Here is a 16,095-nt window from a genome sequence, read left to right as displayed (position 1 = left end):
ATTATCGTTTTTATGTTAAATGCAAAAGTTAATTGGATAAAAAAATTAAAAAGAAAAAAAAATGAACAAAATTTACTCTATTAATTTTTTATATCTCACAAGAAAATGATAATTGCATGATATAGTAACCTGACTCAATTATGCCGAATCCAAATTTCTTCCCACTAGCACAACTAAAAATATGCAAAAGGTTTTAATGAGATTAATTGTCCAAACCAAGTAGACTTGATTGTAAGCTTTATATGAGTTTGATAATGTACTTGTATTGAATTTCAAACTCAAAAACTTATTATTGAGCTCGAGTTTGAACTTAATATTGAATTTAAACTTGACATAACTAATAAATCAAGTTGATCCAGATGAATCTCAAGTTTTTGTACTTTTTGACTAGCTTGAACATCATTGACGAGCCAAGCGAACCAAGCTTTGAACATTTTTATTTTTGTTGAGCCAAACTTAAACAATCCACTACTCAACTTTTTTTTTTTTCTTTTAATTTGATTTTTTTTTTCATGCCAGCGCATTCATCCAACTATCCCACTGTGCACATTTATTAATTTTGTTCCACGAATTGTGCTTAAAACTGTGCTTATTGATAGGGTTTAAAAAAAGAAAAAAAGAAGTAGTCTTTACTTCTTAAAAAAAAGAAAGAAAAAAAAAGAAAAAAGAATAGTCTCTGTACGCAGAGTGTCAAAATGGGCTCTATTCTAGCGCGCGCATAATCCAATTCTTTATCCCTACCTCCAGCAAACCCTAACCTTGTTGCGGCGCATTCATGGATATGGCCAACTCAGCTACTCATCATCAATCGGACTCAAAACGCAAGAAAGTTGAACTCTCTCAAGACACAGTGGTTTCCATCGACAGAATCAGCAATCTATCAGACTCTCTTATCTGCCACATCCTTTCTTTTTTATCAACCGAAGAGGCCGGCGTCACAAGCATTTTGTCGAACAGGTGGAAGCTCCTCTGGACTCTCGTCCCAAAAATCAACCTCAACGATAACCGCAGTGAAGAAAACCCCTTAAGCTTAACACATGTTGTGTACAGAGTTTTGGCTCTGCACAGAGCACCGTTGCTCCGAAATTTTAGCCTCACATCATTTTCTCCCTGTGACCCATTCCATCTCGACACATGGATCCACACCGTCATAGGCCGTAAAGTCCAACATCTCTATCTCCAGTTTTCCCATTCTAAGAAACTTGTGAAGTTGCCCCGTACGGTCTTCACTTGCAAAACAATTGTGATTCTCGAATTAAGAGCCGACATTGTGCTAGATACTCCTTCTAACTTTCAGTTTCCGAGCCTCAAGATTCTGTGTCTGGGCGGAATTGTTTATAAATCCGAAGACTCTTTCTCGAATCTCTTCTCTGGCTGCCCAGTACTCGAAGATTTGACGGTGGAATTAAGAGAAGATTTGGACGGTGCATCCAGTTTTAAAATAATCGTACCCACTCTTAAACGTTTAGAAATCGAGTTTGGATCAGTTTACCCCAAACCCTATGATTACAAATTTGAGATATACAGCCCGGCACTTGAAAACTTTCGATTTTATGGTGATTTGGGCAACCTCGTTTTCATTGAAAAGTTAGCTAAATTAGTTGATGCACATGTCTCTATTTACGCTGGGCATTGGGTTCTTGAAAATGGATTACATTATGGAGCTAGGATATTCAAGCTTGTTAGAGAACTAAATTGCTCTAAATTCCTTTCAATAAGTCCTGGCCAAAAAGAGGTACTAAGACACCCTTTTTTATCTTTACACATGTTTTTCTTCTTTTTCTTAGGATTTCAGTTAAAAATAATCATTGCTCTTATATGGATTACAACCTTTAAATTCCTTGCGGTGCAGTGCCTCTGTTTTGATTCTATTTATCCTTCCATGTACCAAAATTTGGTCCGATTGGAGTTTGGAGTGAATCTATCTAACTGGCACGTGCTAAAAGCCTTGCTCCTAGTGGCTCCTAATTTAAAAGTTCTTGTTCTTGATAAGGTTAGTTTAGTTAATAGGATGATATTTTTGTAATTAATCTTCCCTAATTAAACTTACACTTATGAGCTATTGTGCTGTGTATGTTGTCATCAGAATGATGATGATGAAGAGGAGAATCGGTTATGCTGCATTGGGCCACCAGATGGTTCTGGTTGCCTGTCATTGCTTACAGCTTTTAATTTTAATGGATTTGAAGAATTAGAACATGAGGTTGAATTTGTAAAATATGTTCTTAATGAGGCAAGACTCTTGAATGCAATGACAATCAAAATTAATGATAAGCATTTGAAGGAAAGTCTTCTCCAGAGGCTATCAATTTTCCCAAGGCAGTCAACAAAATGTCTAATTACTGTTGAATAAGGTATGTTACAAATATTTTACGTTTATCAAATACTCTTGTTAGGTGGCGGCAATGTGACATACCTAATTTCTGGTTGTTAATGATTTTTCCATATATATATGTATTGCCCTTGTTTTGATTGTATGGGAAAGAGTTTAATTAGCCAAAGCACTCTAACCTCTTGTTTGATGAAAATTCTTTCAACAAATATGCAGAACGTTAATCTAACCTTCATAAGATACTTATTGCTGGTTTTTGAATCAATCTAAAATTTTGATAATGGAATGTTCGTAATTAAATATGCTTCTGCTACCTCTTGATATGCATGAAGTTTTAGGATCTGGCTCACTCAATAAATTGTTTAGCTATGCCAGTTGAAATGTTAAAAAATAATTGATTGTTTCTATAAAAAAAAAAGTAACCTAAAATTGATAACAAAGAAAAACATGTAAGTTTTGATTTAATACCAATCAGCTATAGTTCAAATGGCACTTACTCCTTCCTTGATAATGGGATGGAGTGTAAATTCATGGGTTCAAGACTTACAAGGTGTGTGTAACTTGTGAATAAAAAAATATTAAAAAAAATTTGAAATACGTTTTTCCTATCAAATTTTTGTTTTTTCTAAATTCATCTTCACTAATGTGCTATCTTCTTGCAGATAACTCTTTGGTGTAATGGACGCTACTTCATTTGACATGGCATCTTCATTACTTGTCATGACCGTGTGCCTGGTTTTGCTTACCTTTTGAATTGTATATAAGGTACATATGCAGGAACTAGAGTATGTTATGTGCTCCATAGAGGTTTAATATAGTAAGATGCATGTCTTGGTGTAGATGATATGTTAAGGTCTCAAACTTATATTTTTTTGGGAGCTTCTATCTTATTACTGGTTGTATTTATTAAATACTTGCAAGTCCTTTGTTTATTTGTGAATTCTAGATTCTTGGGTCAGGTTTATTTGTGAACTTCTGGATTCTTGGGTCAGGTTTATTTGTGAACTTCTAGATTCTTGGGTGAAAAACGTTCGTAGTGATCCATTAACAATTCATAAATTGTTAATTTTTGAATTCATGTATAAAGTAGTCAATCCCAAGCAGCAGCACAATTGGCTGAGGCCACACCTCATAAAGTGGAGGTCACATGTTTGAATTTCCCCTTCCTCCTTCTCTTGGGGCTAAAACTTATCCATCAAAAAAGAGAGAGAGGACATTTTAATTGTCTAAAGGACCCATTTTTGGGCTGTGTTTATACAACTGTTTCTTAGATGTGTTTGTATATCAACTGGTAAACTTCTAGACTCAAAACATTGTAGTTCTTCTGATGTTGGTTCTGCTATTCTAATATGCTTAGATATTTGATGGAAAATCTATTATTTTATGTAATTTGACTGAAACAGAGGCTTCAATCGTGTTTATATGTGTGTTCCTGCACAAAAACCATCATAGTCACGTTTTCCATCAATTTAATTCTTATACTTTCTTCTTCACTTGTTGCATTGCTGTTATTAATGCTTTTGTCACTGGCCTCTTCGAATTTTGTCCTCCTTTTGCACTAGACAGAACCAAAAATTATGGGCTGTATATATTACCTGTATGTAAAATGTTTTTGGATTTCATTTGAAGCTTCTATACTAAGAGAGTCAACTGGTTCTAATGTGAAATTCGTCTTATCTTAATGCTATGAATAAAAGTTGTAGAACTTGTTAATTTATCTACTGCTACCGAAAAGAGAGAATGCAAATCATGTCAACAAGTTTGTTCCTACGAATATGCGCCTGTCCCCAAAATCCAATGCAATTGATATGAAGCAGTTGGCAAATCTATTTGTTGATCAAGACCTACAAATCCTTTTTCTTTTTATTAGCTGGTCGACTCTGCTTCGTATCAATTGCATTGGATGTTGGCTAATCTATTTGTTGATCAAGACCTACAAATCCTTTTTCTTTTTATTAGCTGGTCAACTCATGCATCGGTGCTTCTTGTTCATCCCCTTCATTTCAACTCTATTGTCCTTACTTATGGCACAAGCTCTCAACATTGAAGGATGCTGAATTTTAAGTTTGAGTTCCTTCTTGGTTTGTAATACAAACAAATGATATATTTTGAGTAAGAATTTCTTTAATGAATTTATGGTTCTAAGGTCCTTCCTAGTTTCTACTTCCAGCGACATCGTTTTGGCAATACCGTGTAGTGCTTCCCCCCATTTGGATCAATATATGTTCTTAATGCTGAATCAAATTTCTGTTCAGTCAAGCTAAAATGCTAGAACGAGAAACTTTATCACATTGTTGCCCAAAAACTTAGAGCGATGTTGGCAGGCTTGCCTGCCCTTTCTTGGCTCTCTACGCATTCACCACATCTTTATCACATTGTTGCCCAATACCACGTGGTGCTTCCCCCCATTTGGATCAATATAGTTTAAAGAACTCAATCTCGCAACCATGTGGTGCCCCATGATTGATCCCATGTCCTTTTCTTGTTCTAACTGCAACTTGGTCACCCAATTTTAGTTACTCATTGCCAGATTTGAGATTGTATGATGCAATTATCGTTTTTATGTTAAAATCTAAAAGTTAAATAGTATAAAAAATAAAAAAAATATTTTTTTTTAAAAAATTGAACAAAATTTACTCTATTGATTTATTATTGCTCACAAGAAAAGGATAACTGCATGATGCAGTTACTGAACTCAATTACACTGAATCCAAATCTATCCCAACCAGCACAACTAAAAAAAAAGCAAAAAAGCTCCTATTTGTTTTCGTTTTGCATGGAGTAATTGGGAGTTGAGATTACTTGTCCAAATTGAGTAGTGTTGATTGGTGGCTTGATATGTATGTTAATATCATGTGAGTGCATCACATGGGATTAATTCCCATTATCAGTTAACTTCTATTCCTATTTGGATTAGGAGTTTGCACATAGCTCTAAACAACTTATTATTTGCTTTTTTGGTTTTGGGTGGGGGGGCAGGTCACCTCCAGTTTATTAATCTCTTGTTTCATCCAATTTTTAATTTGATGAGTGACATGTGGGAAAAAAAATTTGGGAGTGGCTCTCCTTCAGTTTAGAAATCTCCTATTTTCTCCCATTTTTAAATGGATGAGTGACATTGGAAATTGAAGTAATCAAACAATTAGAAAAAGGCCAACAACTTTTGTAGTTTTCTCATCTTTCTTGCCTCTCTCCTCTTCACTTTGCCACATCACCACCATCTATTGAGCCAAATTGAAAAGAAGTACAAACATAAATTGAAAACCCAAAACCCACCATATTAGCCAAATTGAAATCCCAAACCACTTACCACCGCCATCAGACCACCCAAATCTTCATCACTATGACCCATGTCTTCATCACTATGACCCACGTTGTCGTTGAGTTTGCAACACAAACCTAGACTTGCGACACCACCATGCCAATCAACTCATGACTGATGCTTTTAAGCTGAGGAGGTGGATGGTGATCTAAAAAAGGGTGGGGGATCTATTTATTTTGTAGTTCAAAAGGTGAAGTTGTTGGCCATGAAAGAAGTCTTAATTTGTTTGTTTTGGTAAAATTTCTTGGGTCACCTTCTCGCATGTTTATGCTGTGTAATTTTTTCAGTTTGGCCCAAGAGATGGTGGTGATATTGTACATAGTATAAAAAGCATTGTTATTAATTCTGTTTCGTTCCAGCTGGAACGGCAGAAATTTTTTGTACCGGTATGCAAACTGGTATCGGAATACCCCACGTTCCACCTCGAGTCAAATTTCGGGCCATTTCGATCCATTCCGGTCATTCTGGCCAATTCCGGCCAAGATGCAAATTTCAGCTGATACCGGATTTGGCTTGTTATTAATTTAAAAAGAAAAAAAAAGTTATATTTGAGAGTTCTTTTGATGATGAATTTGATCCTTCTCTCATGGATGATGATGAGGAGGAGGAGTAAATCTTGTATTATTTGATATTTAGTTATTGTCTTGTATTTTTTTTGGTCAAAAGGAAATTATATTAAAACTAACTGGAAGAACAAGAACCAGGACAAAGCCTGTTACAGTAAGCACCCAAAAAGTCAGCCTCAATCAGAGGGATCAACTCTAGAGAGGGAAAAGAATGAACAGAAAAAACCAAAGATTGAGCCAGACCAAACTTAGCTAAACGATCCGCACATTTGTTAGCTTCTCGGAAAGTATGCTCAACACGAACCTAAGGGAATTGATCAATTAAGAGCTTGCAATCATCCAGCAGGGGAGAAATCACAGTATTGCAGTATGAAGAATTATTTAGAACATCCACCAGTGACTTTGCATCAAGTTCAATCACAATAGCATCAATGTTCAGTTGACGGCAAAGCTGGAGACCATCCCGGAGAGCCCAAATTTCAGCCACAAAGCTGTCAACTCTACCAATCTTCCTAGAAAAACCCATCACCCAATTGCCACAGTCATCCCTTATCAAACCACCACCAGTTGCATTACCTGCAGAGCCATTTGCTGCACCGTCTGTATTGAGTTTAAACCAGCCCATATCTGGTTTTTCCCATCTGACTTGCCTAACCACCATGTGAATATTACGATTTTGTTTTGCACCATAAAGCAGGAAATCAGTTGCTAATTTAGTTACCACCTTATCAAGATTCGGATTGGGCCTTTTGTTGGAAAAACAAACATTGTTTCTCTGCTTCCATATCATCCATATAGCATAGGGGAAAAGAATGTTCCAAGGAAGACCAGCTGCATTCTGGGAGGACTTGAGGCTGGAATTAGAAATCAACCAATCTTTAATGCCTTGGGAGAAGAAAGAAGGACATAGACAGTTGGTTCCAAGTTTAAGCCAAAACGGTTTAACCATGTTACAATCCCGGAGTGCATGAGTTAAAGATTCAGCTTCAGATTGGCACATTGGGCAGGAAGTATCAATAAGGATTCCTCTTTTTGCTATAACCTCCTTGACTGCAATACTATTGTGCATGCATCTCCAAATGAACATCTGAATTCTAGGCAGAGTTTGGAGTTTCCAAATCCAAGATCCAGCAAAAGATTCTGCTTCCATAAGATTTGAGGCTATAAGATAAGCACTCCCCATGTCAAAACTCCCTTTTGGAGAAAACTTCCACGCCAACTTATCATTGTTCCTTGCTATGAGGGGAATCGAGGTTGCTTGGATTTATTCTCTAATCCCTAAAGGGAGGTTGAAAGGGATCTTCGACCAATCCCATCTTCCCATAGATATCACATCTTTAAGCTTGAGGGTGGACGAGTCTAGAGGAAGGGGACCCTGAATGAAGGCTCTAATGGAGCCAAGATTAGACCAGCAATCAGCCCAAAAATTGAGGTTGCTCTCGTGCCCTGGGATCCACTTTAACCCTTTCTTGAAAGTATCCTCACCTATCTTCATACCTTTCCAAGTAGGGGAGCTTGGGAGTTTAGCTTCATTCCTCGAGTTGATTCTCTGCCTCGTACAATATTTATATTTAAGAACCTTGACCCAAGGAGCATCATTCTCAGTGTGAAATCTCCAGTTAAGCTTGGCAAGGAGAGCTGTATTCCTGCCTTTAGCCGAGTGCAATCCAAGACCTCCCATCTTCTTTGGCTTAGTGACAGCATCCCAATTAACCCAATGCATTTTCCTAGCATGATCAGAAGATCCCCATAAAAAGTTCCTATTGACCCTATCAATGCCCTTGAGGATTTTATTCCGAAGCGAAGCCTACTGCATGACATAATTTGAAATGGTAGAGGAAGAGGCTTGGATAAGTACCAACCGGCCAGCCATAGAGAGTAATTAGCTTTCCATCCCGCTAACTTTTTTTTGACTCTATCTAGCACAAAATCAAAATCATGCTTTTGAACCCCTGCATGTTTCAACGGAAAGCCCAAATACTTGCCAAGATTGTCAGTAAAGTTAAAGCCAAGCATATTAGATAGAAGATCTCTTTGATCAGGATCCACATTAGGCGAAAAGAAAACACGGGATTTTTCTTCGCTAATCTTCTGGCCTAATCTAGAAAAAAACTCCTGAAGAGCTTCATTAATAGCAATACAATTTTCCATATTAGCCTTTGCAAATAAAACCAGGTCATCTGCAAAGAAAAGATGCGAAAAAGAAGGCCCACTCCTTGAAGTTTTAACTGGAATCCAAGCCTTGGTAGCACACTTATCTTTAATTAGATGTCCCAAATATTCCATACAGAGAATGAAAAGATAGGGCGATAACGGGTCCCCTTGTCTGATGCCTCTAGACGGCTGGAAGGATTCTAAGCAGCCCCCATTGAAGAGGAGAGAAGTTGAAACCGAAGAGACACAACTCATGATAATATCTGTAAGCTTGCTAGGAAAGTTGAACTTAACAAGCATTTCCCTGATAAAACTCCACTCAATTCTGTCATACGCCTTCTCCAGATCAATCTTGATAGCCATGTACCCTTTCCTTCCTTTTACACGACCAATGGAATGAATTAATTCTTGCACAATGATAACATTATCCGTGCCTCTCCGACCCGGAATGAATGCTGTTTGGAAGGGAGAGACAATGTTCTCCAAATGAGGTCTAAGCCGATTAACAATGACTTTGGAAATGATCTTGTAAACAGAGTTACAAAGACTAATAGGCCTATAGTTCCCAATAGACTCCGGCCCTTGGATTTTTGGGATAAGAACAATGAGAGTTTTGTTGAGATAATCTGGCACTTTTCTATCAAGAAAAACCCTCCTAACTTCCTTCTTCACCGAATCCCCCACTGTGAGCCAAAAACGCTGATAAAAACCAGTATGTAACCCATCCGGACCCGGAGATTTGTAGGGCTTCATAGACCAGAGAGCTTCCTTAATTTCCTCCAGGGTAACCATCACATCTAAAGAGTAACTAACTTCATCAGGCAGCTGCACTTGCCATTGAACATCATGACTTGGAACCCTTTCTACCTCCACAAGGGAAGTAGTATATAAGGAGACAAAACCCTTCCTAAAATGCTCCCTCACTTCTCCCCCATCAGTAATCCACTGCCCTCTCTCATCCTTAACCGAGGCTATATGATTTCTTTTCCTCCTAGCAAGAGCGGAAATATGATAGAAGAAGGTGTTGCGGTCCCCTTGAATCATCCAGTTAATCCTAGATTTCAACATCCAGAGGTCTCTCTCTTGGTCAAGGATAGACTCAAGCTCTAACTGTAATTGATTCTCCAAATTGATAAGGGAGGAACTAGGGACATTAGATAGAGCTTTCTGAACCCCATAAATTCTAGCTAAGACTCTTCTTTTCCTGTGATGAATATTGCCAAAGTGAGACTTGTTCCACAAAGTTGCCTCTTTAGAGAAAGTATCTATGGCATCCACAAGGCTTCTATCACTACTCCACGCCTTAGAAACAATGTTGGTAAAAGACATATCAAACAACCAGAATTCCTGGAATCTAAAAGGCTTATTAGGAGCTTGGGTACAGATAGGGATGACTTCCATAAGCACAGGGCAATGATCCAAATGACAACAGGGGAGATGGGTAACTTTAGCATCCGGATACAGCACACACCAATCCGGATTCATGAAGTATCTATCTATCCTCTCTAAAATCAAATTATTAACATCTCTCTTATTGGTCCAGGTGTACCTAGGACCAGCAAAACCCATATCAACCATATTACACCCATCAAGACAATCTTTGAAGGCCAGGGAACAGTTAACACTAACTCCCCTGCCTCCAAATTTGTCTTCATCTACCAGAGGTTCATTAAAGTCTCCAGCCATGACCCAAGGTTTATTGTGAAGCTCTGCAACCTTTATGAGGTTATTCCATAAGACACATCTATCTTCATTTCTAGGACTAGCATAAATGGCAAAGAAAATCCAAGAAAAGTTGGATGCACGCACCTTTACTTCGACATGAATTTCCTGTTCTGTCTTAGCTAGCTCCTCCACCAATACTTTATCATCATTCCATAGCAACAAGAGACCTCCTGATAGACCGATAGTTTCCGTATGGATTGCTCCATCAAAAGGCAACCTCTCCGTAATCTCCTTTGCTCTGATGCCTCCCAATTTTGTCTCCATAATTACAAATATGGCAGGATCATGTTTCTGAGTAAGCTCATGTATGTAATTTTGAAAAGTGGGCTTTTGAGCCCCTTTACAATTCCAAATTAAAAAATTCATGGGGGAAAAATGGCGGAAGAAAGAGCACAAATTAAACAGGGGAAGGTGTTCCAACCTCCTCCTCCAATTCCATACCAGTAACACCCACTCCATCTCGGTCTGGCCTTTCACTGACATCGGGGTAAGGGCGAAAATCAACACCCTAATCTCCTTTGCCTTGAGTGATAGGCATCCTTGCCTTGGTTGGATCGACCGAAAGGTCACTGCTATGCTCACCGTGAAGCTCACACCCAACTAAGGGAGGTGTTGTGAACTCGAAGGCAGACTCGGTGGACCCATTTTTCTCGCGATTGGTAGAAGAGGCATGATCGGAAGAGAGTGAGTTGATGTTTGCAGCGAAGCTTTCAGTGAGAGTGACGGCATCACTGGGTTTGGCTTTTAAAGAAGTGCCTCTGGTGATGATTTTCTTCCCTTTAATTGAAGACGCCAACTTCTTAATAGGCTGGACTGCTGGGCTTGAGTTGGTGACACTGCTTTGGCCTGACTTAAAGGATATGGGCTTATCAAGCCCCAAATTGCTTCTATTTAGGCCCGAATAAGAAGCACCCACAGGCCCATTAGCTCTAGCAGCCCACTTCTCAGCCCCCTACTGGGATTACCTCCTTCTTTACGTGACTCACTCCGTCTATCCGCTCTTCCGTTAGACAGCATGCTCGACACATGCGGATCTTTTTTGGTACTCTTACTCCTGTACCTTTTCCTGGCCACTACCATCCAAGGGCCGTACTAACCCTCGCGTTCCACTTCCTCCATTCCATTTGTCGTGTTGCAGTTCGTATTTGGCTGTTGGTCCTCATGCTTATCGCGTGAGTTGCCAGCTACTCCATTCCGTTCATCCTTTGCCGGAATTCCCGCATCATTCCCACGCTGAATCGTGTATGGGCAAGCCTCCACCTTATGGCCAACTCTTCCATAGGTAAAACAAAGCTTGTGAATGCCCTCATACATTACCGGTTGCTCAAAAAACCCAATAAGGATCGTGTCTACCAACGGTTTGCTAACATTAACCTGGATACACAACCTCGCGTATTTCCCCCGAGCTTCCATTGCAGTATGGGCATCTATTCTTAACACTCTACCCAAGGACTCACCAATTTGTTTGAGTGCATTGGTCTCGTACAGTTCAATAGGAAGCTCATGAAGCCTGACCCAAACAGCAATGGAGGACACGCTCGCCGCTGACGGTTTGAAGAAAGGCTCCCATGGCCTTAAAGAAAGGAAGAAGTCGCCAATAAACCACGACCCTTTCTCCAAAACTGCATCCAAATCCTCCTTGGCGTAGAATCGAACTAGGAAAAACCCGTGCGTAAGGTCCACACAATCCATTCTCCCCGTCGGTCTCCAGAGTTGAACAAGTTTGCTTTGCATGTAGCCGAAACCGACTGCCCTGCCCACCAGCTTCACAATGACTGTCTTAGACCAGGATTTCCTAATGCGGTTCTTGGTTTCTTTTGTTAACTTGACTGCTACCATTCCTTTCCGGAACGACCCATGTATTTCAGGATCATCGTTGTCGGAATAAACGTCCTCATCCATTTGGTTGGTCAGGTCGAAAGCTTTGGCGAAAGCCCCTGGAATAGAACCTACCAATTACTCTCTGAAGGAAGCGTCCTTGGCAAACAGGTGCCTTGACCAGTCGGAGGGAGGGGGTTCTCCAGACCAATCATAAAACCCATCCTTGAACCCTTCGTGATGTCCACCCTTAACCTTTTTGTTACTGTGAGCTAGTTCAGCCTCCTCCTCCCTAGAGAGCATTCTTGGCTTCATCCGTACAAAAAAATTTTTGTGGGCGATTGTTTTCAGCTATTGTCTTGTAGTCTTCTTATTGTGTGATGTTAAATTGATATTATATTTCAAGTTATTGATGTTTAAGACTAAAGAGTTAAGACTAAATGATTTGTATTATTTGATATTTAGTTATTTATTTATTAGAATTGACAATTTTATGTTCTACAAGAATATATATAAATTATTTTTTAAGAACTCTAAAACACCCTGAAATGGTACGCCGAAATCGGCTGATATTGAAATATTCCATTCCACTGGACAAACAGAAACGAGGTCCGAAATGGTATTAATAACAATGGTAAAAAGGAGAGTCAAGAGAGATGAGAAAATTACATAAATTACTAACATTTTTTCACATTTCACTTGTCTATTTTAAAATGAAGGAAATATTTGAGATTTATAAACTTGAGGTGAGCCACTTCCTTACATTCACATATGTTATAAGCACTGTTTCAACTAGCAAAGTTTCTAATAGTTGAATAAAAAATCTAGGTTCAATTCTCCCCTACACCAAAAATCGATTGATGTTTTGATCTAATGATAAAAAGTTATTATTAGGAGCCATAAGTTGAAACTCTCTTAAAAAAAAAAAAGAGCTTTTGGACGATCCTCATCCAATATGTAAAATAAATCTCCTCATCTCCCCATATGTTAGGTAAATAGGCCCTTTTGTTATGTGGTGAGGGAAGAGGCTGCTTGAGGTTTCCTTTTGTATTCCAGTTTCTATTATGCAATATTGCTGGGATTTCTCTATTCATGAATTTTCTAAACAACTAAAAATATTAATATTTCCACTCCAAACGGTCATTCAATACAAGCCTCTCATCTCATCCACTTCCAGGAAACCCTAACCTTGTTTGCGGCGCATGCAAGGATATGGCCAACTTAGCTACTCATCAGTTGGATTTAATGGCCTGTTTGGAAGTTTAAAAAAGGAGGGGGAGTAGAGTACAGGGAGGGAGAGTAATTCAATTACTTTGTTTGGAATTTTTTTAAGAAAGAAGGGGGAGGGGGAGGGGGAGGGGGAGGGGTTTGGAGGGGTTTCAACTACCTCTAACCCCTCATTTTTAATTCCCCCAAGTTGGAGAGATTTGGAAGGAGAGTAGAGTAGATAAATTATTGACCAAATGAATTCTCTAATTTACCCTTTCTAAATTAACAAAATTATAAATCGATTATATAAAATAAATTGACGTTATTTCTCTCATCAGTCTCAAATTTCTCTCAACTCTCTCAGCCTTTTGCTTTATCTTCTCCAACTTCTCCCTCTCCATTTTCTTCACACAAATAAACAATCTAGTTAGTAGATCAAGCTAAACAAACAACAAAGAAAGTTAGTTGCAGAAACAAAACTGAATTGGTAGAAATTGTTTGGCTACTAAGAAAACTGTGTGAAAGGAAAATATAAGACAATCCATATAGAATGCTAAATCTAACTTTTTTTTTTTTTTTTTTTTTTTTTTTTCTTTTGAGGTAAGAAGCTAGAATATCATTAATGTAACAAAACAATTACGTTGTATATGCCCTGTTTAAGCAGCCCAAAAATAGGGGAAGAAGGAAAATCTAATACAAGCTTAAAACATTGAGTTCCCAAACCACCCTAAGCTCCAAGCAGCCACACCCGTGGCTCATTGTGTAGTTGTGCTGCCATAAATGAATTGGTTGAAATTGTTTGGTAGTTGAGAAAACTTTGTGAAAGGAAAATATGAGACAATCCATAGAACGATGAATCTCGTTATTCTAGTGTTGCTTGTGAGTGCCAAAATTAGCATAAAAAATTACAAAAATCTGAAGAAGAAAAAATAGATACGTCTCAAAAAGCGTAGGAAAATAAAATCTGAGCTTACTCTCAATCTTTTTTTTTTTTTTAATTAAAAAAAAGCATTTAATATTTATATGGTCCTTTTTTCATGATTTTTTTCCTCAGCATCCAATCATTTTTTTTTCTAATTTTAATTATTATCAATTAAGGGTGGGTTTTTTTTAGTATATAAAAAAGTAGAAAAAATATTTAACCATAGACCAATGTTGATTATTTAATTCACATCAGAAAAAGAAAATTTATCAAAAAAAATATTGCATGCTATAGTCATAATTATTTAATCTAACAAATTAATCATAAACCAATGTTGCAAGTCCATTTTCAAATAGGGGTAAATTTGTTTATTTAAATCATTTCCTCTCATCTATATATTACTAAGGGTACGTTTGGTACATTGAATATGAATTACAACAGGAATAGTAATCTTTATTACCAGGAATAAAAGGTGGTGTAATGGAATAACTAAACATATTCATTAGTTTGCTTGTGTGTTGTAACATTAGAATAAAACTTATGATCTATTTTAGGAAATATCTCATTCATACAAATATATTTCTTAGAAAATAATATATTTTAAATTTTAGAGAGATGAGTTATTTTTTAATGATTTTTTATTTCCATAATTGTTAGGTGGATATGGAAATTTTATTTATTTGAAAATATATTAATGTTAGAAATTATTACATCTACTAAAGAATAGCTATTACAACCTTTTTAGAGAAGAATAGTTATTTCTCATTTTAAAGAATAGCTATTCACAAGGAATGACTATTCCCTCTAATAAAAACATAACCAAACTATTGAATAGCTAAACCATAAGAATAACTATTACATTACAGTGCCTATTACAATCTATCAAACGTGCACTAAAAGCTGAAGCGTAATATTTAATGCTACTGCTCTCACGTTACCTTGTCATTCTTTTTTTTTTTTCTTTTCTTTTTTAAAATATAATTTATCCTACAATTTTAAAATGGTTTTTACAATTTTCAGCCCTATAAATGCAACCCACTACTTATTTATTTACTCCCACTATCATTCTATAATAAATTCAGCCCACTACTTATTTATTTACTTCCACTATCATCCTATGATAAATCTGTATAATTAATCCAGCTCACCTCTTATTTATTTAGTTCCATTATCAAGTCCAATCCAAAATCATTTCAGATCAGTTTTAGGGTTTTGTGTGAGCCTTTTCAGCTCAAATGAAGAAAAAAAAAATCTATATATTACTAAAAGCTGAAGCGTAGTGTTTAATGCTGCTGCTTTCACGTTGTGCCACATCAACTGCCATGTCATTCTTATTTTTTTCTTTTCTTTTTTAAAATATAATTTATCCTACAATTTTAAAATGGTTTTTACAATTTTCAGTCCTATAAACGCAGCCCACTACTTATTTATTTACTCCCACTATCATTCTATAATAAATCCAACCCACTACTTATTTATTTACTTTCACTATCATCCTATAATAAATTTGTATAATTAATCCAGCTCACCTTTTATTTATTTAGTTCCACTATCAAGTCCAACCCAAAGCCTCTTCAGTTCAGTTTTAGGGTTTTGTGTGAGCATTTTCAACTCAAAGGAAGAAAAACAAAAAAAAAAAACAAAACGTTGAAGCCTTTCAAGCTTTAGGGTTTTTTTTTTCTTTCCAATTTTCTTATAATTATTTTTAACATTTATTTTTTTAATATTTACACTTCTCCAACCTTTCTCTCTCCCTTACCATTTCATCTCCCCACTACTTTTTCAATTTTTCTCTCTCCCTTACCTTTTCATCTCCCCACTACCCTCTACATTAATATTACTCTTCCTCTTCCTTTATTTTTGTCTCTTCTTATTTACACCATCTTACTATAAATTTGTCACTATCTCTTCTATTCAATGCATAGTTTTCCCTTACAAAAAAAAGGTTCCCTTTCTCTCTCCTCTCTCTCTCTCTCTCTAAATTTTTTGGTGGATTTTTATTTTTATTTTTCTTGCATCTCTACTTTAGGTTGATAATTTTTTATAT

At 37.0% G+C, this 16,095-nt stretch overlaps 1 protein-coding gene across 1 annotated transcript; it reads left to right on the top strand.

Annotated features, from left to right (window-relative positions):
- The first annotated feature begins 660 nt into the window (after window positions 1–660).
- On the top strand, window positions 661–3,245 carry LOC126694661 (F-box protein At4g09920-like). Its single transcript, XM_050391037.1, has 4 exons — window positions 661–1,735; window positions 1,853–1,993; window positions 2,087–2,354; window positions 2,995–3,245. Exons 1-3 carry the CDS (start codon window positions 776–778, stop codon window positions 2,351–2,353), a joined length of 1,368 nt encoding a protein of 455 aa, XP_050246994.1. The 5' UTR covers window positions 661–775; the 3' UTR covers window position 2,354; window positions 2,995–3,245.
- The last annotated feature ends 12,850 nt before the right edge of the window (window positions 3,246–16,095 follow it).

The sequence above is a fragment of the Quercus robur genome, chromosome 8 (assembly GCF_932294415.1).
Source record: "Quercus robur chromosome 8, dhQueRobu3.1, whole genome shotgun sequence".
Classification (NCBI taxonomy): domain Eukaryota; kingdom Viridiplantae; phylum Streptophyta; class Magnoliopsida; order Fagales; family Fagaceae; genus Quercus; species Quercus robur.
The sequence above is the reverse complement of the archived record's forward strand: the minus strand, read 5'-3'. Positions and strand labels throughout refer to the sequence as shown.

Excerpts from the sequence above, each read along its gene's own strand:
- LOC126694661 (XM_050391037.1), top strand. The coding sequence starts at position 776 with ATGGATATGGCCAACTCAGCTACTCATCATCAATCGGACTCAAAACGC. Across the intron at positions 1,736-1,852 it reads TAAGTCCTGGCCAAAAAGAG|TGCCTCTGTTTTGATTCTAT; the intron begins GTACTAAGACAC and ends CTTGCGGTGCAG. Across the intron at positions 1,994-2,086 it reads AAGTTCTTGTTCTTGATAAG|AATGATGATGATGAAGAGGA; the intron begins GTTAGTTTAGTT and ends TGTTGTCATCAG.